This window comes from Crinia signifera, chromosome 11, assembly GCF_055691185.1.
Source record: "Crinia signifera chromosome 11, ASM5569118v1, whole genome shotgun sequence".
Classification (NCBI taxonomy): Eukaryota; Metazoa; Chordata; class Amphibia; order Anura; family Myobatrachidae; genus Crinia; species Crinia signifera.
In genome coordinates this window covers 117,246,113-117,268,118 of record NC_139227.1, presented here as the reverse complement: position 1 = coordinate 117,268,118, position 22,006 = coordinate 117,246,113, and the positions used below count along the sequence as shown (strand labels likewise).

The 22,006-nt window shown below is 47.6% G+C and overlaps 1 protein-coding gene across 2 annotated transcripts in view; it reads left to right on the top strand.

The window, feature by feature from the left end:
* CSTPP1 (centriolar satellite-associated tubulin polyglutamylase complex regulator 1) overlaps window positions 1-22,006 on the top strand; it is a 134,333-nt gene that overhangs the window by 30,899 nt on the left and 81,428 nt on the right. For both annotated transcript variants that reach the window (XR_014465465.1, XM_083164453.1), the window contains exon 2: window positions 16,791-16,893. Coding sequence is in view for 1 of the 2 variants with exons in the window: in XM_083164453.1 (XP_083020579.1) it covers window positions 16,791-16,893 (103 nt within the window). In the remaining variant the exon portion in view is untranslated. The remainder of the gene's footprint in view (window positions 1-16,790; window positions 16,894-22,006) is intronic.

The following is a 22,006-nucleotide window of genomic DNA, read 5'->3' as shown; positions in this document are numbered from 1 at the left end:
GTAAGTCTGGGGGAAAAAAGGGTCGGGAGGGGGGAACAAAAAAAACCCAAATGAAATATTCAGAAAAAAACACTGTTTTCAGAATATTTTGGTTTTTGGAATGCACGGATAAGGGAGACCCGACCTCTACCAGACTTCTATATGTTGCGCCTGAAAACTAGATTCAGCAACAACTACTGTATATAGAAATGATTCATTCTGCAATACTGGTGCTGCCCATACATGTCAGTGTCTGACGACCACTGAATAATATTTGGGCACATGTGTCGGTGGACAAGCTGGATTCATCTGGCTAGTGGGCTCTCCTGCCAAACATCTCGATCAGAAGGCGCTTAAATAGGTCACTGGCGGCTTTATTTATTTATTTTTCTTCTTCACCGGGAAATCTGCTCGGTTATGTTCATTGTTGCAAGTCCTAACTCACAAGTGAGCTTCCGGACCATTTTTGTTCTGATCCGTCCTAGCGTAGAGATTCGCACATTGGTTTAACCCGTGTCTGTATGATCATTGCTGCGGTCTGGGGATGACCCCGCACTTGGCTTCAGATCGGATTCATTCCACTCCAACATAGGCAGAGAGTATGTAAACACAGGTATATAGGATTATATTCAATTACAGTCGAAACTGCCGTCGGAGGGGTTTCTGACCTATTCAATATGGTGGATTGCCGGAATAGCTGCGGATCCCACGTGACGGCGACGGCCGGGTGAGCAGCAGCAGCAGCCAAATCCGACAGTCTGATTTGGCTGCATTGAATAGGGCATGTCTGATCCATTCCGACATATGCATGTGAGAATGGATCCGACTTTAATTGAATAGAGAACAAAGACTGAAAATAATTTTATACAATATTTCGAAATCCTGCTTTAAACCAAGTTTAAGCATTAGGTTGACAATGAAAAGGTAAACACAAGTTTTTTTTGTGTTGTATTTCGACGTAAGTCGATATGGACACCGTATCAGTGTGCTGCTGTGCTTGCCATGATGTACAGTATCAGAGGGACAGATGTCGGCAGAGTGTGATGCAGCATAAATGTATGTATTAGCCCCCTCTGGTCCCTGCGTGCCACTATCCAGTAATTCTTTGAAACCTAATCTCCTGTTATGAGCTAGAGATGTTCAGCGTTCAGTTGGATGGCGGCGTGGTAATGCCTAAATACCCAGCATGAATGGGCCCAGCAGCCCTGGAGGGCATGTCCTGCCCGACTCAGCACTGTTTGTATTCCTCATAGAGGCTGTTTATTTCCAGGTCGTGTGTGTTCTAAAATAGGCCTGTGTCAGCAAGGGATCGGGCAGCATGTGTGTGACAGCCGTGCATTCCACACTGCACAGGTCAGCCACCGCCGCTCCGGACTCACAGGGACGGTGGGGGGGTCAGCTGCAGTGGGAATAGGGAGCAACATATGAAGCCTGTTCCTCCCAAATCAAATATCTTCTTCCTTATTTTTTTTTTATCATTTTTTACAAAACAAAAACTACGTGAATCCTTATACTAAAACTGTACTAGAAAAAGGAACTACTCTGTTATATTGGGTTGGGAGATTAAACAGTTACTCTTCCATGTAATACAACTGCATACTGTAGTATTGGGGCAGATGTATTAAGCCTGGCGAAGAGATAAACTGGAGATAAGGTGGAGAAAAAGTGGAAGGAGTTAACGCACCAGCCAATCAGCAGTGTTTGAAATATGACAGTTGGAAGTTGATTGGCTGGTGCGTTATCTCCTACCACTTTTTCTCCACTTTATCTCCAGTTTATCTCTTCGCCAGGTTTAATACATCTGCCCCATTGTCTCTTATTATGGACCTTATTCTGGTCCGCACGGGCCGGTTCCCCCGCACGGCTGCGAATGGAGGATTTGCATAATCACCCACCCGCAGCCCGGGAGAAATGGTCGACAACCATCAAATTATCTCTCCAGCGCTCGCAGATCAGAGACCCCTCTATGGTGTCTCTGACCTGTGAGCGCCTTATGGGGAAGCAGGCGGGCACCCGCGTCACCATGGGAAACCCGGCCGCACTGCTAGGAGGAATAGGCAGAAGCAAAACATCGGTCCCCATGCGGACGCGCGGGGGACTGATTGTATTAGAAAGGGGTGGGGACTACGTTGAATACTGAGATATCATGTACAAAAAAAAAAAGTGTTCAAAAAATAAAAAACACTTGTAGCCATGGAGGCGTTACTTTACAATCCAGCCTCGTATCATTATCCGCATGTGCAGGGGTGTAGAGAGCCACGCCGGGGCCCTTCATAATAGGTGATCACCCTGCACTTATTATAGATCAATCCCTGGGCCACACTTTGACAGTTACATCTGCATACCTCCCAACTGTCCCGCTTTCCGCGGGAACGCCCCAAAATTTAGACCGCAAGGCTGCGGTGCGCGCAGATGTCCCTCAGCACTCCATAAAGTTGGCGGTATGCGCCTGTTCCATTAACAAAGCAGGGTCGCCCTGATCTTATTTGATTTATGGCCCTTATTCAGATCTGAGCTCAGTACAAATTTGTTCGGAAAATAGGCAAAACCATGTGCACTGCAGGTGGGGCAGATGTAGCCTGTGCAAAGAGAGTTACATTTGGGTGGTGTGTGCTGAAACTGAAATCTAAATTGCAGTGTAAAAATAAAACAGACAGTATTTACCCTGCACAGAAACAAAATAACTCCCACAAATCTAACTCTCTCTATACATGTTACATCTGCCCCACCTGCAGCGCACATGGTTTTGCCCATTTTAAGAACAAATTTGTACTGAGCTCAGATCTGAATAAGGCCCTGTGTACGTCCAAGTTAGGCTGGGTAGACAGTAGACCATATTTTAAATGAATTTGGTGATAAAGATATAAAATCGCCCAGTGTTTGCGCACTATGGGCCTGATTCAGACCTGATTGCTGATCTGCAATAGCCGCCCAGACAAAAAGGAACAAAATCTGCGAGTGAATTGGGATTGGCTCGTGGACCGATATCCACTCGCAGATCCAAACGCAATTCACAGACTGTCAAACGATTTCCCCGGTCTGTGCAAATGGGATTAACTCTGACCCTGAGACAGGCTGATGGAGGATGGCGCTCCCGAAAGCCGGCTTCCTGTCACTCACTCCCAGTTGCTTTGCGTTTACTATCCATATGGGTTTTCTGTCGCTATTCTCCATCGCACGTGCGCAATGCGTATGGTACACATGAGCAATCATTGGATAATCGCTCGGTCTGTAAATTTGATTATCGGCTGAATCAGGCCCAATATTGCTAGCGATGTGCACTCCTGGGGCCGTTAGTGACGTCCTCTGTTGTTTCTACATGCAGCTCAATTGGAGTATATTGTCAGCAACAGATATACTCCTAGATGTGGGCCTGATGATATCTTTTGCAAAACAGTGTGTACGCACTATGGGCCTGATTCAGGATAAGTAGCAGCGTTGCTCCCTGGAAGAGTGGGCAAGTCTTCTGGGTGGTCTGCACCCACACATAGGCCCCTACCGTCAGAAGGGGCCAATGATGCAATTTCCAATTAATCACATGATCATCATCACCCCACCCTCTTCCCCCACAGTGCCGTTATTCTCCACCATGTGTAGCGGGGACATAATGACATGCCACTTATGGTTATCAAGTCTGTCCAGTATCAGCAGGAATGAGACCCCTGGTTGTCCTGCAGATAAGGTTCAGTAACTCTTTATAAATGTCCACACAATGACTTGGACGGCACATTATAATGATTTAGAGGGAGAACAGGGGGGAACACCCACCCTCTCCACTACCCTTTCTTCTACAATATCACTTTTCCCTTCTTGTTGGCTAGTAGCAGCTGTGTTCTTACACAGGGGGTGGTGGTCATCTGAGATGCTTCAGGAGACCACACACAGCAATACCGTCAACCAGTTTGGTCATGTTAGACCGTATCATCCTAATATGATGTGGGGCTAAATCAATCAGATCTGCCTAAGTAAAGCATGGTCTAATTTTACTAGCTGGTCCTGTGAATGAATCGCTCGCCGCATAAGCGCATGTTGGGGGGAAAAGAGGTAGGATCATGTTTTGGGTTAGTGATGATCTTGTGGAATGCTTGTGAGACCATCAGAATTGCTCTGTTACTGGGTATGTAAGTTTGACTACAGATACACCAACAGCTGTGGTCCTACGTGTTCCATATACCACATGATCACATATTCCACAGAGACATCCATCCATTATCAGCATTTCTCCATAAACCTCCCTCATGTTTATTGGCATCTCAGGGGGATGGTTCAGCGAGGACGCATCAAAAGATGTTACTGCTATCTGAGGAATCCCTTCCCCCCCCGCCAGCATCGCAGATACGAGTGCTGTGTTCTAAGCCGCAACATCGATGGTCTTTATTATCACAGCCATCGACCATCAGAGTATGCCTAAACTGCTCTGTTAGGCCAGAAAATCTGCATTGGGAGATGCAGGTACCCTGTTTTATAGAGCGATCCCCATCAACATCACAGCATGTCAATTATATAGCGGCTAAGGTGGGACGGCAAAGTCATCTGCAGTTCATTCAACACTGGAGTAGTATGCAAACCATTGGGATGGTATCCCATGCTGAATCAGGCCCTTAGCGTCTCAGCCTGCAGATATCACTCCTATCCCTGGGCCTAAGCCTTATCTTAGCTAAACTTTCAGCCTCCCTACCGTTGTCGTCCTACCGTTACAACGAATCCGATACGATTTCCCGGCGGTCGGGATCCCGGCGGTCGGAATCCCGACACTGGAATCCCGACCGCCGAAATCCCGACAAGGGGGGGACATGGATCGCCCCCCCTTGCGGGCTCGCTGCGCTCGCCACGCAGCGGGCCCGGTGCCTCGCTACGCTCGGCACGCTATTTTATTCTCCCTCTATGGGTGTCGTGGACACCCACGGAGGGAGAAAGTTTCGGGATTTCGGCGGTCGGGATTCCAGTGTCCGGATTCCGACCGCCGGGATCCCGACCGCCGGCAAATTAACCGCATCCTGTTACAACCTCTCCTCTTCATCCTTTTGAGGGCATTCCTTCATTAAACAAAGGTCAAAGTCAAGCAAAATGTATTTAAAATACGTTTATTGACCATCAGAAGTAAAAAGTCACTTTTTAACCCTGCATTATAAATTTGGAAACACTATAACAAGTTTGTCCAAGGTCCCATATAAACTAGTCCTGTAAGAGGATGGTGGAGGCCTCATGACTTTCAAAGAGTCATCCTTCAGCACTCGGGACAGGAGAACCACTGTGAGGGAAACTCTGGGGACTCTCTTCTTGAAGATCTGTCCTACCCTCTAGGTCAGGAATTCCTAGCCTCGGTTCTCAAGGCAAAGTAAAGCTGGGTACACACTAGTAGATATATCTGCAGATCAGTTGATCTTTCCTCTGCTGGAGGTGGCTGGAGAAGAGAAGCCGCTGGATGGCAGCATGGGCATGGCCAGGCTAATTGCATAATTAGACTCCTCCTCCTTACTGGAAACTACTACTATTGTAGCAAATTTACTTAGGGGTGGGGCAAAAATTAACTCTATTTAGCTCCCTATTCTGCCCATTTCTCTAGGAAATGGGCAGAATGCGGGAAGGGTGCCAATCTTCTGGGGGTGCGCGGGACAACCCCCCAAAAGTGGTGTATCCCGCAGGATCTGACAGAGTAGGCAAGTATGATAGCTATGTCAATAATCTATTTTACACTTCCGCTATTCTATATAAGAAATGCACAGAGGCATCCCATCTCCGTGGGCCAACTGCATAACCCACTCCCCACTTCTGTCACCCCAAAACCACTCAAACATTCAGACCTGTTGACGTCAGCGGCCCTCCCCCCTCCCAACGGCCTGAGAACGCCTGTATTTTCCGGGGCACTCCCAGAAAACTCTGCAATACCACCCCCAAATGGTCGCAGGGTGTCAATCGCCCTGCGTATGGACAGCGAAGGCTTCGCTAGTTACTTTCCTACAGACCGCTCCCACATGCGTTCAGTGTACTGATAATCGGCAGGGTAATCATGCATGCTGCCCTGAATTGTGCCCTGGGTGTGTTGTTATCTTCAAGCGTAAAAACAAATTGCTTCACTACAAGCTAAAGTGTAACAAATAAAAAGGAATAAATGCTGTCACGTTTCTCAGTTCTGATAAGATCTGTCAAATGGCCTAGTACATGGGTCTTCAAACTGCGGCCCTCCAGATGTTGTGAAACTACAAATCCCAGCATGCCTTGCCAGTTTTGCTATAAGGGAGTGTTAAACTGTGCCAAGGCATGCTGGGATTTGTAGTTTCACAACATCTGGAGGGCCGCAGTTTGAAGACCCATGGCCTAGTAAATACTCCTAGGGTTTAAAGATACATGAACCTTGTCATATGCTATAGTAAATGATCAGGAACTAGTTACTCGCCTATCAGATGGATGGACAACATAACCCTAATACGAGGGACACTTGAATTGCTCCGTAAGGAGCCATCTAGTGGCTGCAGGGGCACAAACCACTTGAATTCCACCAACAGAGGTGAGGAGGGGCGTACGCCTTTTTATAGGATAGTTTATGAATTCCCCTCTGGATCTGGGTACATGTGGACCATCCAGTTCTCTACACTAGAGAATATCGTTGTTGAGCGGAAAGCCTTGTCGATTATGAACAGAATGTTTGTGTTTCGGGACACGGTGGGAGGAGCTTGTTATTGAGTTTTAGTTGGTGGAGCTTTCCTGAATGTAGTTCCATTTCCATCAAGTGATCATTTGGATGGAACACCCAGATTCGCCATCCCATGAATGGCTGCAAATTCTCAGATTTGCAGCTGTGTATGGAGGAGGCGGAGCTATAGGACATGGAATTTTGCCTCACCCCCTTCTTGCTAGCCCGTGCATCACAGCATTTTGCAGGGGCGGGGCCTAGTGACACGACTGCCCTCACCTCCGAAGTGGCGTTTCGGAGCCTCTTCTCTGGGATTCTACCAGAGAGGAGACTTCAATAGTACGCAAGTATGTATCAAGCGATGTAATGAATGGACAAGTGGACCGGGGAGAAGTTGCCCATGTTAGCCAAGCAGTTTTAAAGTATGACCTTTAAAATGATAGGTACAAGCTGATTGATTGATGTGGGCTAGGAAAGCCAATCCCGGGGCATTTTTTTTCAATCCCGGTGACCTAATCCCGGCAATTTGGGGGCAAAATCCCAGGATCCCGCCGATCCCGGTGACTGGCCACCCTACTGTGGACAACTTATCCACTGGTCCACTTATCCACTCAATGTTTACACTGTTTGATACATCTCAAGGACCTGATCATACTGTACTACAGTAGATATCTGCACTGGTTACTTCTGCGGTCCCATCATACCTTTGATTTTATTGTATACGGCACAGTACTGAGGTGCTTTTGTGCTTCTTATCAGCAAGGACAGAGACTGTACTCTTATCAGTACGTTATAATTTTATCACTTTATGTGTATGAGTGTATGTGTAGCTGTCTCTTACAGGAAGTGGTTTTATTAGTTTTTATCACTTTGTTTCACTGTAACATCTGCTATGTCTTATATAGTTACATTAATTAGTCCTCATTGGAACAAGGGTAAATTGCAGGTTCCTGATGTTTGTCTTCCTGGGAAGTGTCACCCTAGACCCCCCCCCCCCACCCCCCCCCCCCACACACACACACTTCCGGAGATTTGTCCACCTTTTCTGATGTAATGAAGCCCCACCCACTTCTGAAAAAACACTGAAGAAAGTAGGTCTATGAAATGGGCGATTACTGTAACATCACTTTAGCCCCTTTTCCCCGCAGTCCTGTGATTACCGGTGATTATCCTTCCACCTTGGCCACATCAACAGAATATGGGAGATCTACCTGACCTTCCAGAGGTGCAGGAGGTTTACGTTTTTTCTGGAGAGCAGGCATGAATATGCTATTGTCTGGTAGGGTAAACTAGGCATTAGCTCAGATTCACGTGGGGAACCTCGGCAGCAATTTACCGTTTAACTACAGTAGATCTGATCTTATCGGATCTTTGCAATGAACTACATTTCATTTTACACTTATTAATCTCAGATTTTTTTCCCATTAAAGACAGGATTTTATTTTTAATGAAGCTAAACGTCTGAGACCGCAGCTTGTGTTCCCCTCTCAGTCCCTTTGATTTCTAACCCCAGACCTGGCTACGTTCCATAAACCTGGGATGTATCAGAGACTTAAGTGGCTGATTCTAACCCTGCAGCCCCATCTCTTCTCCCACCCACACAGCCTGCTGCGAGCAAATGTGATGTGTATGGGTAAGATGGGAATATAACGCACACCGCTAGCACTAGAGTGATGGTTTCCGGGTGAGGTGCTGTGATCACACGGCCCTGCTATTCCTGGGGAGGGGATGGCTAATACAGCACAGGCTGTGTAATCTCTATTTCCTTAAATAATATTTCAGGTACTTGGCTGTCAGGAGATGGGAACCCAACCTAAAAAAAGCCCACTTAGAGCAAATACAAAAGGGAAATGTGAGGCGGTAAATCATAACCCTAAGGCATTGCTTCCCCTGGTCATGTGTATAAGAATGGTGTTATGTGCACGCTGAGGATTACATTTCACAGGAAGGTCACAGCTGAAGCTCTGGCCTGGCGCAGACCCACTCCTATAAATCTCACCCGTGCTGGGGGGAATGATGGGTCCTGGGCTGTAGCTGTGCAAATCACTGGTCTACCCTCACAGGAGCACAAAGTCTTTCAGCAATCTGGGAAAAGAATCTTATTGTCTGCAGGGACATGCCAGGTTACCTGATAAATACTAGTATTGTGCCACAAGTATTGTTGCCTATTTTCTGTCTGTCCCCTCCGGGAGAAGGCAGCCAGTTTGGTGAGGTAGGCGGGGCCGTAGATGGGGTGGGGAGGCCGGCTGATCATCCGGAGTGGGGGCGTGGTCAGCAAGGATTGCGTCCTCGTGGCCACGCTCCCTGCCGTTCAAAGCCGGCATTACACAGAGGGGGGAGGGGGCGACAGGGCTACAAAGACGCAATTCATGTAATTTGCTCCCATGGACCCCCTAGGGGCGCGGGAGACTGGCCACCCTTTCTGGGGGGCTGGGAGGCGGACCAGATTTCCAGGACCCTTCCAGCCATTCCGGCAGGGTATTCAACCCTGATGCATTCATATCCTAGCCAATAGGTAAACACCGCCTGTCCGAACGTCCGCCCCACCCCCACGCCTGAATCTCGTTCCTAGCATGCCAGGGGATGTGCGCGCAAACACCTCCCCTCGCATTGGCCTGAACGGAGGAGAAATCATTTGATGTCCGCTGACCATCTAATGATTTGGGCAGCCTTCGGTCTCGGAACGTAAGCCAATTCTTACTTTTCAGATGGCCGCAGATCGCCGAATTCGGAGCGGGTGCTGACGCCATGTGATGCCAGCCGTCCGCCCCACGCAGGAATGGACACATCTGCATTTCCAGGGGAACGCCCAGCGGTTTTATGGGGACGCCCATAAAACACTATGCTTTCCCCTGCCTACCACCCCCTGCCCGCCTCCGTTCTGCCCCTCCTGCCCCTCCTGATTGTCAGGAAAAGGTTAAGCCAAACCATAATGAATAAATACTCAAACCTAATTGAACCATTACTGCATTTTTAAAGCACATATTCTCCCACCTTATGGTAAGGCTCCTGTCTCTTCTTCCTGGTAAGCTACTCTCTGGTCCGGTGCACTGACTGAGGACTCAGATCCACACACAGCCAACTTGGTAGAAAAAGTCTCTACCACTGGGCATGTGCGGCAGCTCCGCTCTGTCTCTTATATTGCGTGATGTGGTGTCAGCTATTGTCATAATTTGAAGCACTTACCAAGAGGATGGGGGTTTCTGGGCACCCAGAACCTCCACCCCCGCCCTGCATTTGCCTATGCAAGGTGCGAGGTTCAGTCCCATTGAAGCCAATTGAATACCCCAACGGGCCTAATTCGAAGGGCTGTCGCTACTGTGATATCATACAAAGCGGATCTGTAAAAACATGCTAATTCTGCAGCCACAGGAATTTGTACAGAGATTGCCGACTACTGACATCTCTGATCCATTGCATACATAGAAAAGATGCAATATTGGTCACACATCGGTCACAACATCAAACTTGTGAGCTACCCAGAATTACCGCCAGAATGAAGACCAGGGTTGCCTTCCTCCTGGAATGGCCAGGAGGCTCCCGGAAAAGTGGACAACCTTCCCGGATACCGGCGGACCCCCAGCGCACATCTCCCTGGCAGCAGCAATAACTTACCGCAATTCCTGGTTGTTTGGGGGGAGGGTCTAAATACGCTAATCTTGTATTTTAGCCACCTCCTTGCGGGATTTGAAGTACTGTGGACGGGGCTTGATGATGTCTACATCAGGCCCCGCCCCCAGAAGTGCTGCTGACGGGCTTCTCCAGAGAGGAGACTTTAAAAGTAGGCAAGTATGATGCAGACGCAGAGGCCAGAACAACTGTGAGCGAATTAGCGACACTTCCAGAAAGAACCGCGTTTGACATGCCCCCTTCCCATTACCTCCTACACACTGTGCGAATAACTCCGTGCACGATACTGCTGACTGATCTCATGCCCGCACAATACAGCTGTGATTCATGCGCTGTCCAGGAACCATCGCAGAGATGCAACATCGGCATCGTGTCCAGGCTGTTTGTGGGCTTTTTATGTCCGCATCTCAGAAAACAAGAACGCCCAAATCTTTCTGGTCGTAGCCTTCAAACGGAAGAGGCCGGATGCGTCTATTGCTACCATGTGGTGTCAATTGATGAATGAATCTTTCCCACTACAAAAATGATCTTTTCTGCACAGAGGTTGTCCTGATAAATGGGATAAAATATGCGTCCCAGGGGGGATTAACCCCGAGACTGCCATATGTGAGAGAGGGTTAAGTGCTTGAATACCTTTTGAGAATTTAAGATTATATACACAAAGGGCCTGATGCGGATTTGGGCGGATGGAGAGATAAATAGGCTTTGTTTGTTCAGACGTGTGCTTGGAAATACTCGCTCCCAGGCCGGGATCTAACACGCCATGGCCTCTGTGTGTGCACCTAGTTTGCTGCTGTCATCATCAGGGCCACAGAAGGCTGAACGGGGCCTGGGTACTGGGGGCGTGGCCAAATTCACACGGCATATCCACGCCCCACTCTGAATAAATAACTATGCGCTTCCAAGAGGGTTACTTGTCAGCTGAGCCGGCCCCTCCAACAAGCAGGGAGCACAGCAAGTAATTAGGGCCCTCTGGGGTATGGATTGTATGGTCGACAGTCATTAGGTCGACATACTGAAAGGTTGACATGGATCTAGGTCAACATGGGACACGGTCAACAGGTTGACACAAGCATTAGGTCGACGTGGTCTAGGTCCTTGGTGGGTAACCTTGACACTCCAGATGTTGTACCGACCGATAGATTGTTCCCAATGTTGTCTTTATTCAGCACTGTTAGGTCTGCGTCGGCCAGTTCTCCCAACAGTTCCTGCATTAGTAATCTACTGTATATGTGAGGTGCGTTCACTGCGGAACCTGGACTGAGCTTTTAAAGAGAACAGGGGCTAGAATGGCATCAATATTCTATATAGGATAATCCATACTTGCCTACCCTCCCGGGAGGGTCCCGCAAATCGCTGTATGATATTCCGAATTTCACGGGTCCGCCTTGAGGGGCTAAAATGACGTGAATCGCATAATTTTAGCCCCTCCCCCAATCTGCAGACGGTCACAGGGCGGGGCTTGGTGACGCAGTGCAGTCAGATTTATTTATTATCAATGACAAAGTTACAAAACATTATATATAAGAGAAAAAAAAATCCCCAAAAACTCATGTTGACTTTCTCATGCATCGTCCGTTCTATGTTGACCTTTTTTTTTGTGCCGGCCTTTTAATCATGTTGACTTATTGACTGTGGACGTGGAATGCACACAACCATTTTATATTACTATACGATCAACATTTTTAGAACCAACTGTAAAACATTAAACAGCCATAGACAATGGGAAATAGCCATTTATCTCTTTACCCTGTTTTAAGATGTTCCTTTGTTGTATAATTTTACACCATTTTCATGGTTTAGTCAAATAATGTATAATGGTAAATTGACTTATTACGTTACACCTCATTATAAATGACCAATAACAATAGGGTCCGAATTGTGCCCAGGCCCCCAAGCCCCCCCCCCCCCCCCCAAAAAAAAAAAAAAGTTAATCTTTTATCAATGGGGGCCACAAACCTCCATCCCATTGAACTGGGGTGAACAGATACCCCCTCCCTTCTCCACCCCCTCCACAGCAAGCAGCAACCACATTAAAAGGGGAAAAAAAAGCCAAACATTTTAAACTTACACGGCAGTATTCTGCCCACTGCCGCCACCACTGTGTTCTGCCCGCTACCTCCGCCGATGTATTCTCTGCACCGCCACCGTTCCTGCCACTCCTGCCTCTGCTGCTTGTGTTCCAGGCAGACTTCCAGAGATTCTCAGCCCTTGCAGTGCGCAGTGACATCACTGGTGCACCCGCGCAATGCATTACTGGGACCGCTGAAGCCAGAAGAGGCTTCAGGAGGCGAATGGGGCCAGGAGAGACATAATGGCCACATCTCGCCGGTCCGCATTTTTGCCCTTCGCGGTCCGGAGGGGGACCACGGTCCGCCAGTTGCCTACCCTTGGTCTATATGGTCCTGCCACACAGCAGTGTTAGCCTGGGACTATAGGGTTATTTCAGCATATGAAGAGGGCACATGATCATTTTGTGTGAGCTATGTAGCGGGGCATTAGATGCATCTGGGATCTGATAAGATGCCTGAAGAAGTGAGTTTTCAGGGAACACCTGAAGGTTTATGGGATGGAGTGAAGGTGTCTGGTCGGAAGGAGGACATTCCATGGAGTTGTAGCATCCTGAGAACAGTCCTATAACTGCAATTGGGGTGTAATTAGCACCCACAGTATCGCTGGTACCAGGCAATCTGTTTCCCATGCTGCTCTCCCACTGCCGGCTGTTCTTCATGTTCTCCACTTGTCAGTTCCTTATGAATAATTCAGATCAGTTCTCGATCTTGGAAAGATAGTAAGTATCTCACACATGGCGTAAGATATCTGTCATTCAACCCAATGGACAAGCCAAAACGGTCATCAGATTAATGTGATCCTATGGAAAATCGCTTGTGTGGGGTCACTATCTTATTGCGGTCATTTAGTACGCTATGATCTGACTGTACAATTGCATGTGTTATGATCTGGGTGAGTGACACCTCAGGCAGGGAATAGGAACACAAGAATGATTGTACTGCAGTAGCTACCGGAATAGTGGGCTGCATTGTATTAATGTTGATAACACCTGCTGTGGACGGGCTGGAGATTTTGAAACTCCCATTCAAATGAATGGTTGGCCACTGATTGGCTGAGAGCTCTTTCAGCGGCCGCCGATTTTATTTGAATGGGAGTTTTAAAATCTGTCTGTCCACCGCTACCGCAGCCTCTCTCCGGCTGCCAGTGGCGGGGGGAGGATTGGGGGCGGCTCCGAGGCGCATAGCGGTGCCAACACTGCCGTCTGTCGGACTGATATGACATAGCAACTTGCAGCAGTGGTTACAGAGCGGGGAGATCGCTTCTGTAGACCATGTGCGGCACACACCTATTGCCCAGATCGAATGTGATACATCGCGGGAGCTAAAATAGCACCTGCGGTTTACACTGGTGCATCCGATTCCCATAAATCATACGTGCTGCTCATGTGATCTGGAGAATCCAATCCGATGTGCACAGGAACACTCACCAGGTCGGATCGAATATCAAACAGGTCAGATTTAGCCAGTTTCATCCATGTCCCTTTAGGATAACAGAATAATGCCCCATCAAGGGGGCGTGTCACACTCTGTCCAAAGGGCGTGTCTAGCTCCACATATGGATGTGTCCATGTTTAAATTAAATAAATGTGTTTTACTACAGGAAGATTACCAACAACAATTTGTTTGCGGACGATACAAAACTTAGCAAAGTCATCAAATCATCAGAAGATGTCACCATGCTTCAAAATGATCTTGCAATTCTAGATGAGTGGGCAAAAAAATGGAAGATGAGGTTCAATGTAGATAAATGTAAGGTTATGCACCTTGGGAGACACAACCAGTGTGCAAGTTACAACCTTAGCGGAGAGGAACTGGGTAATTCCATACTTGAAAAGGATCTAGGAGTCCAAATAGACAGCAAACTAGGATGTAGTGCCCATTGTAATGTAGCTACAAAAAAGGGCAACAAAATTCTGGCATGTATTAAGAGGGGAATGGAAACTAGGGACTCAAGGGTAATTATGCCACTATATAAAGCATTGGTGAGACCTCACCTAGAGTACGGAGTGCAGTTCTGGGCCCCACACTATAAAAAGGACATCATAGAATTAGAAAAAATCCAAAGGCGAGCAACAAAGCTTATTAGGGGAATGGAGATTTTAAGCTACGGGGAGAGATTAAGCAATTTGGGACTATTTACATTGGAAAAGAGACGTTTAAGGGGGGACATGCTCAACATGTACAAGTATATCAAGGGCCAATAGAAGGAACTGTCACACACCCTCTTTTCTACTAGAAAGGAATCTAGGACACGAGGGCATGAGTATAGATTAGAAGAAAAAAGATTTCATTCAGCTAGTAGAAAGAATTTCTTTACGGTCAGAACAGTCAAACTCTGGAACTCTCTTCCCAGAGAGGTGGTAACGGCTGGCTCATTAAATGCGTTCAAGGCAAAGTTGGACAAACATTTACTGGAGAAAAACATCCATGGGTACAAATAAGAAATATAATCTGTCTGTAAAATATCAGAACCTTCCAAATCAGCAATGGATATCTATACCAGGTTGAACTAGATGGACGCAAGTCTTTTTTCAGCCTTACCTACTATGTAACTATGTAATTCTTACCCGAAGTCTCACATGATGGGACTTGCAGTTTCACAACAGCTGGAGGGCCATAGTTTGGACATGCCCGCCTTAATGGCATCCCTGGCAGAATATTAATAATATGGGAGATTAGAAGTACAATGCGGGGCAGCAGAAGATTTGTGACTGAAACGGGAGCCTCCTGCAGGATGCGGGAGGGTAGGCAACCATGGTTAACCTTTTTTTTTTTTTTCATTTTTGTATTTTCTTTTGCCATCTCGGGAATATATTTATGGTCAGGGCTATGCATGTGCAGACGAATAACAAGCAGGACTTTATAGGGCTAATGCCCTATTTATTAAAGCCTTCTAGAACACAAAGCCTTAAAAAATAAAGTGAAGGAATTGTTTTTCTTCCTGAGTGGCTTCATTTGATGTGATTTAATAGCTCAGTTGGCTGCGAGGGAATATGCTCACCTCTGTAACTCATAACAGAGGAGGAAGGGGATGGGGTCAGGGAAATGTGTAGGTCACTCAGATCAGCCACTGATACTTAGCATTGGCGGTTCAGTACAGGTGGCATGAATTGCTGGGAGGCAGAGGAGAAGGGCAGTGTCCGGGGGCAGAGGAGAGGGATTAAGCCCTTTACAAAAAAACACAGAAATAATAAGAGGTTTAGTTACTTGACATAATATTTAGTTTACACTGAATCAGATGAATGGCAGTAGTAAGTATGTATGTAGAAGCCATTCCCAGGGGCTCCCAGCACTTCTGTAAAAACATCAGTTGTGTGTTTGTGTGTGTGTGTGTGTGTGTGTGTGTGTGTGTGTGTGTGTGTGTGTGTGTATGTATATATATATATATATATATATATTCTATATAATATATATATAATTTCTCACTTTCAGAGAAGTATTAGTAAGAGAATACATATGGATGACCAATGGAAAGGATGTTGGTTGTCACAATATGGACACTGGTATTCCGATAGAGGGAATCACGACAGGGGTTCAGTAAATATACCTGCCTGCCCCCACACAGACTTACCCTCCCCCTACGCAACCTAAACCTAACCTTCTACGTTAGTGTCAAAACCTAACCTTCCTACCCCATGGCCTAACCCTAATCACCCCCCCCACCCCCAATGTTAACAGATAATATAACAGCATCCACAATGTTGACACTGTTTATTGTTCCTATGTAGCTCCTGAAGGAGCGGGTTCCTCTGCAGCTCCTGAAGGAGAGGGTTCCTCTGCGGCTCCTGAAGGAGCGGGGTTCCTCTGCAGCTCCTGAAGGAGCGGGTTCCTCTGCGTCTCCTGAAGGAGCGGGTTCCTCTGCGGCGCCTGAAGGAGCGGGGTTCCTCTGCGTCTCCTGAAGGAGCGGGGTTCCTCTGCGTCTCCTGAAGGAGCGGGTTTCTCTGCGGCTCCTGAAGGAGCGGGGTTCCTCTGCGGCTCCTGAAGGAGCGGGGTTCCTCTGCGGCTCCTGAAGGAGCGGGGTTCCTCTGCGGCTCCTGAAGGAGCGGGTTTCTCTGCGGCTCCTGAAGGAGCGGGGTTCCTCTGCGGCTCCTGAAGGAGCGGGGTTCCTCTGCGGCTCCTGAAGGAGCGGGGTTCCTCAGCGGCTCCTGAAGGAGCGGGGGTTCCTCTGCGGCGCCTGAAGGAGCGGGGTTCCTCTGCGGCGCCTGAAGGAGCGGGGTTCCTCTGCGGCTCCTGAAGGAGCGGGGGTTCCTCTGCGGCTCCTGAAGGAGCGGGGGTTCCTCTGCGGCTCCTGAAGGAGCGGGGTTCCTCTGCGGCGCCTGAAGGAGCGGGGTTCCTCTGCGGCGCCTGAAGGAGCGGGGTTCCTCTGCGGCTCCTGAAGGGTATTGATAGGATACAGTAAAGTTTCTTGCCAATCTCTCTGGTATATCCAGCTCATCGCTTATAAAACTAATCCTTCTATCTCTTCTGTTCTGCAGCTCAGAGACAAGTCCTGACTTACATGGAAGATGCTCTCGCTCAGCTTTTAGAGCACAAAGATGTGGTGGAACCTGGAAACATTGGCAAGTTCTTCTCGGAGTAGTGAGTATGCCCACTTGTATTGAGGACAGGGCATTACCTCCTAAGCTAATCATGTATCAGCATCAGCACTGCAGTGACCGACCACACAACTTTAGAATAGTTTAATTGTTTATGGGGGAAATGAATACTCAATATACAATTGTTATGCATGAACCTTGGTATACGTTCCTCCTACAGTATATGAGTCTGGCTGCCCTGGGTAAGGGGCTGCTCGTGGCCTTCTATAACTAATCTTGACCTGTGTAACTCTTTTCCTGAGACTGTAAAAAACATTAGTCCAATGCGCCCATACCCCCTTAGATATAGTCAGATAAATCAATGCCTTGGATAATGTCCACAATATCCTGATTTTCAACCTAGGGTGATAAGAAACGTCTCTTTAATTTGTTCTTATGCGAACCCTCTGCCTTCTGTAATATGTTCTTCGTGTTCTGCCTCATAGCTTGGCAGCCTGGTGACTTACTGTTGGCTTCTGTAACCCTCCTCTCATCTCTGAGCTCAGTATCTTAGCCAAGCTGCCTTAGCTTTCCCCTCCGAGGCACCCCCCCCCCCCCCCCCTGGAATACTGCGACGGCAGTATTCCAGGTCACTTGTTTGATGTTCCCGCTTACGTGCATTCACCTTGGGGGTATTGGAAACATTTACTGATCTGTAGTTTACACATTGCACCAAGAAAAAAGCTCCTTTTGTTATGTTCTGCTTAAGAAGTTTGGAGGGAACTGACAGAGCTGCTCTTTTCAAAACTTTGGGCAGGTCTCCGACATTAATGCTGATGGTAGTGTGATTAGAACGAGAAGGGGCTGCCAGATGCCTCTCCATTGATCCAAGGCTTGTGCTGGAGGACAAGGTTTACCATAAAGAATCCTCTAGGTAGGATGGCGCAGGTCCCAGGGGCGTAGGTTCGTCCCAGTTACCCGGAGGCATGATAAATATTGGTGCACCCCCCCCCCCCAAACACACCCATAGCCACAGAAGCGATATCAATGGTTTTCAATTAAATGATTCAAACTCACAGGGGAGGAGAGGTGCCCCCTTGGGAGCAGGAGCCCGGCAGCAGATGACTCCATTGCCTCCCAGAGTTCTGCCTCTGGTAGGTCCTGTTCAAACTCTGGGCCTAATTCAGAAGAAACCTTTCGCCAAGACAGGAAGAAAAGACACCCATTGTGTATGCGTCGCAAATAGCGTTTTTAGCCATATGTACCAATATAGGACTGACACTAATCTGCTCAAGAACCGGGCTGGAAGTGGTCATTGCTGTCGTCAGAGGCCCAGCTGAAAAATGCCTGGGCGCGCCATTTTTTTGCCCCTGAAAACCAGCTTCCTGTGGGGTAACCTGTGGCTACTCTGCGACTTCTATGCGCACGGATATGTTTTCGCTTACTGACCCCGCGTATGCGCTGTCCGAACTCTGCGAATGTGCAGTCGTTGTATTTGCAAATTCTCTGATTAGCGATCCACACTGAATTAGGCCCATTGTGCGGTAGAATAATAAGTAATGCTCATTTTCCCTGAATTGTGCTATATTTTTTTTTTGGGGGGGGGGGGGCAATAACACACACAGATCGGTGTCCATATATTGGCACTCAGAATGTCGACATTGATGCTATGTCATTTGTCGACAGTCACAAATGTCGTCAAAATATTATAGTGCTAGTTTTAGGGCTTGTTCTTACATTGTGCAGAGAAAAAAACCCTATGTCGACGGTTGACATGCACAACGTAGCCACAGTGACTGTTTACATTGTGCACGTTGCCGTGTTTACATAAAGTCTATATCAACATGTCGACACTGTTGACATAACATACCACATTGCTTCTATTCCATTTTGCTTGTGAGATTGTAATTAATTAATTAAAAACACAGTTCTGATTGATAATGAAGGATACACAAGTTCCCCAGACATATAAAAATAATCTTGTATGGGCAAAGTCGGCCTTTGGCCCCTGTAAGGATTTTTTTTGCCCCCTTGGTGCCATATTCATCTACAGCAGGGCAATTGTCTGTTCGGAGTGATTCACTGCTGGGTCTATTCTTGTTGGGATCTGTGTGCAAAAAATGCTGCATAAATTGCATTGCTGCAATCGTCAATGGCAACAAGGTATGTATGAATGGGTCGATTCAGAATCACTTGCGCAAACCTGGCACTGAACGACTTTCTGAACGCCGGGCTGTCTCAGTGATTTTCGCTGCTTACCGAGCTAACCAGAATAATGCCCAAAGTGTGCAGAATTTGCATTGCATATGGAGAAACAGCCTCCTTTCCAGTAAGTTTTTCTCCATTTCCGTATCTTTTGTCTTGTAATTGCGTTACTGCTGAGGCAGAAGCAATCAGGGAGATGACAGGAGAGGTCTTGTGTTTTCACGCTTGGTTTGTGGTATGGCTACCTAGTAATTATGAGGTTAATTAGATTGACACAACATATTGCATAGTACAAATGATCTCCTGTAGCTATTCCTACCCGTATGGACAGATGACTCCGCCCAGCTTCCATAGCCATGGGGCAGGGATTGGGGGTGTGGCAAAGAATTACTGCACCCATTCGCTGTGCCCAAGGAACTGTCTTTTTTTTTTTTTTTTTTTGCTAAACTTCACGGAAAATATAAATAAACTATTCAGAAGTAATGATTAGGATTACTTTGAGCTGTGAGAAAAGCTAAAGATAAAGGAGGGCAGTAGCTTTGCACCTGGACAAAACCGCGTTGCGCTCAGGGCTGTGTGGGAGCGATACAGGGATATGGGAGCACATGGCGGTGCTGTTGCTGCCCCACGTACCTTGTTTCTGCAATGGTCTGCTGTAGCCAGGGTAGCTGCTGCAATGCCATGCACACTGCATTCTGTACAGCCGCTCGGAACATTGGCGTATCCAGAATGGGAGCAATGAGTTCGGTGCAGATGGGTCCCATGTTTTATGACTTTCCTTATGGGAATGCCACATCGGGTGATGCAGATGTGCAAAAATCACAGCCAAAATGATTGCAGTGAATTTAGGACCTTATTCTGGTTCACACACAGTGCTGTGAAGTTCATAGCGCTGCATGTGAATTTTACGCCGACCACCGCTCGTCCCAGGCGCCCGTCCCCCATCACTCGCTGTGTTACTACCCCCCTCCCCCCCCCTCACCCTGTCATCTGTACATGCAGCTCAATCTTGCCTATTTAGTGAACGACTGCATGTATGGAGCGGGGGTGGGTGACATCGTTGACCGATACCGTTACCGATATCAGTCAGTGTGTAAGCACTATATCGTGACTCCCGCTGCACCGCTGATGTAGTTAACAATATCGCCGTTACCGGGAATCTCACAGTTTTTTATCAGCTTAAGTTCTCATCCAGGAATCCAGAACAGCAGCCGTCTGGCGTCTCTGCAAACCATTGGTAGGTGCTGCATTGCCACAGCCGTGCTTATAACACCTCAGAAACTCACAAGGTCGGGCCTGGAACGGTTGTCCCCTCTGATCTCCCCTGTTGCTCAAATTACATTGCAGTGAAATTAAATATATATATATATATATATAATATGTCCAATTCCCACACAGAGGAAAAAACGGCACTCAGGAGACTGGGTATAGATCATAACATTGTATTAAGGTCACATGGGGAACGATTCGGGGGTTAAACCCTGTCCTCAGCCCCAACCTACAGCAGGTCTCCTGAGTGCCGTTTTTTCCTCTGTGTGGGAATTGGACAGTTATTTAATATACTCATTCTGGCACCAGGAGCAAGATGGACATTATATTCTAGTTCATTATATTTCTAGTATTCTAGTTCACTCTTTCCGACAAAATCCTTCTTAGATGGACAAAACCATGTGCGCTGCAGGTGGGGCAGATGTAACTTGTGCAGAGAGAATTAGATTTGGGTGAGTTATTTTGTTTCTGTGCAGGGTAAATACTGACTGCATGATTTTACACTGCAATATAGATCTCACTTTGTAGTAAAACCCCACCCAAATCTAATTCTCTCTGCACAAGTAACATCTGCCCCACCTGCAGTGCACATGGTTTTGTCCATTATATATATATTAGCTCCCTCCACAGTGTTTCGGAGACAGGTTCACTTGTTCTATTTGTTACAGGTGCAGTGATGCCGCGAGGCCCTACATGAGCCGCTCTGCCACATCACAGCGCTATCAGGTTTCCTTAGCTCCGGAGGAGGCAGAGTTTATTTCCGGAGCATATTAGGCTTAATGAAGCGCTGATCCCCGAATGACCCAGATGGCTTTGTTATAAAGTCTCCTCAGAGAGCCCCAGGGCCCCTGTAACTGCTGCACATTGTTTCACTTAATGTGTAAGTGACTCCTGGGCGCTGAGGGTTCTGTGTGTGTCTGTATGGGGGAAGACGTCTGAACAATGACATGAATGAAAACAGCGCTTTATTACTGGTAGTGTTATTCAGACCTGATCTCTGCGGTGCGACATTGCCGTCAGATAGCTGCCGTCCCGGCAGAGTGACATCCCGCCCTATGCAAGTGTGCGACGGGCTTGAGAAAAAATATCAGCAATTGTCGTACAGCTGCAAATCTATACCATACTTGCCGACTTTGGCATACTCCTTTCCGGGAGAAGCCTGGAGAGGAGTGAAAGGGGGCGGGTAGAGGCTTAGTTTTGGGGGCGGGGCACGGGTGATGTCATCAAGCCCCGCCCCCATGACGGGCTGAAGCCTCAATTTGCGGGTCCGTGGGTGGGGGGAGGGGCTAAAAATGCCGCGAAATGCAGCGAATTGCATCATTTAGCCCCGCCCCCTCCCCGCAGACCCGCAAAAGTCATAGTTTTTAGACCGCGGGGAGAGGGGGAGCTGGGGCTGTAGGGAAATGCAGGAGACTTGCCCCCCTTCCCGGGGGACCGGGAGGGGGACACGATTTGCGGGACCCTCCCGGCCATTCTGGGAGGGTAGGCAAGTATGATCTATACGCAACCATCAGAAACAGGCCGGAGCTGACGTCACAAATGACAACTTCCTATCTATCAAACTTGAGCCGGATTACAGTTTTTTTTTTTTTTAAAGCGGCAATCATTTACACTGCAAAACCAATTTGATTTTGCAGTGTAAATGATTGGCGTTTAAAAAAAAAAACTGGAGATTTCTTACCGAATCTCTCATCCTATTACAT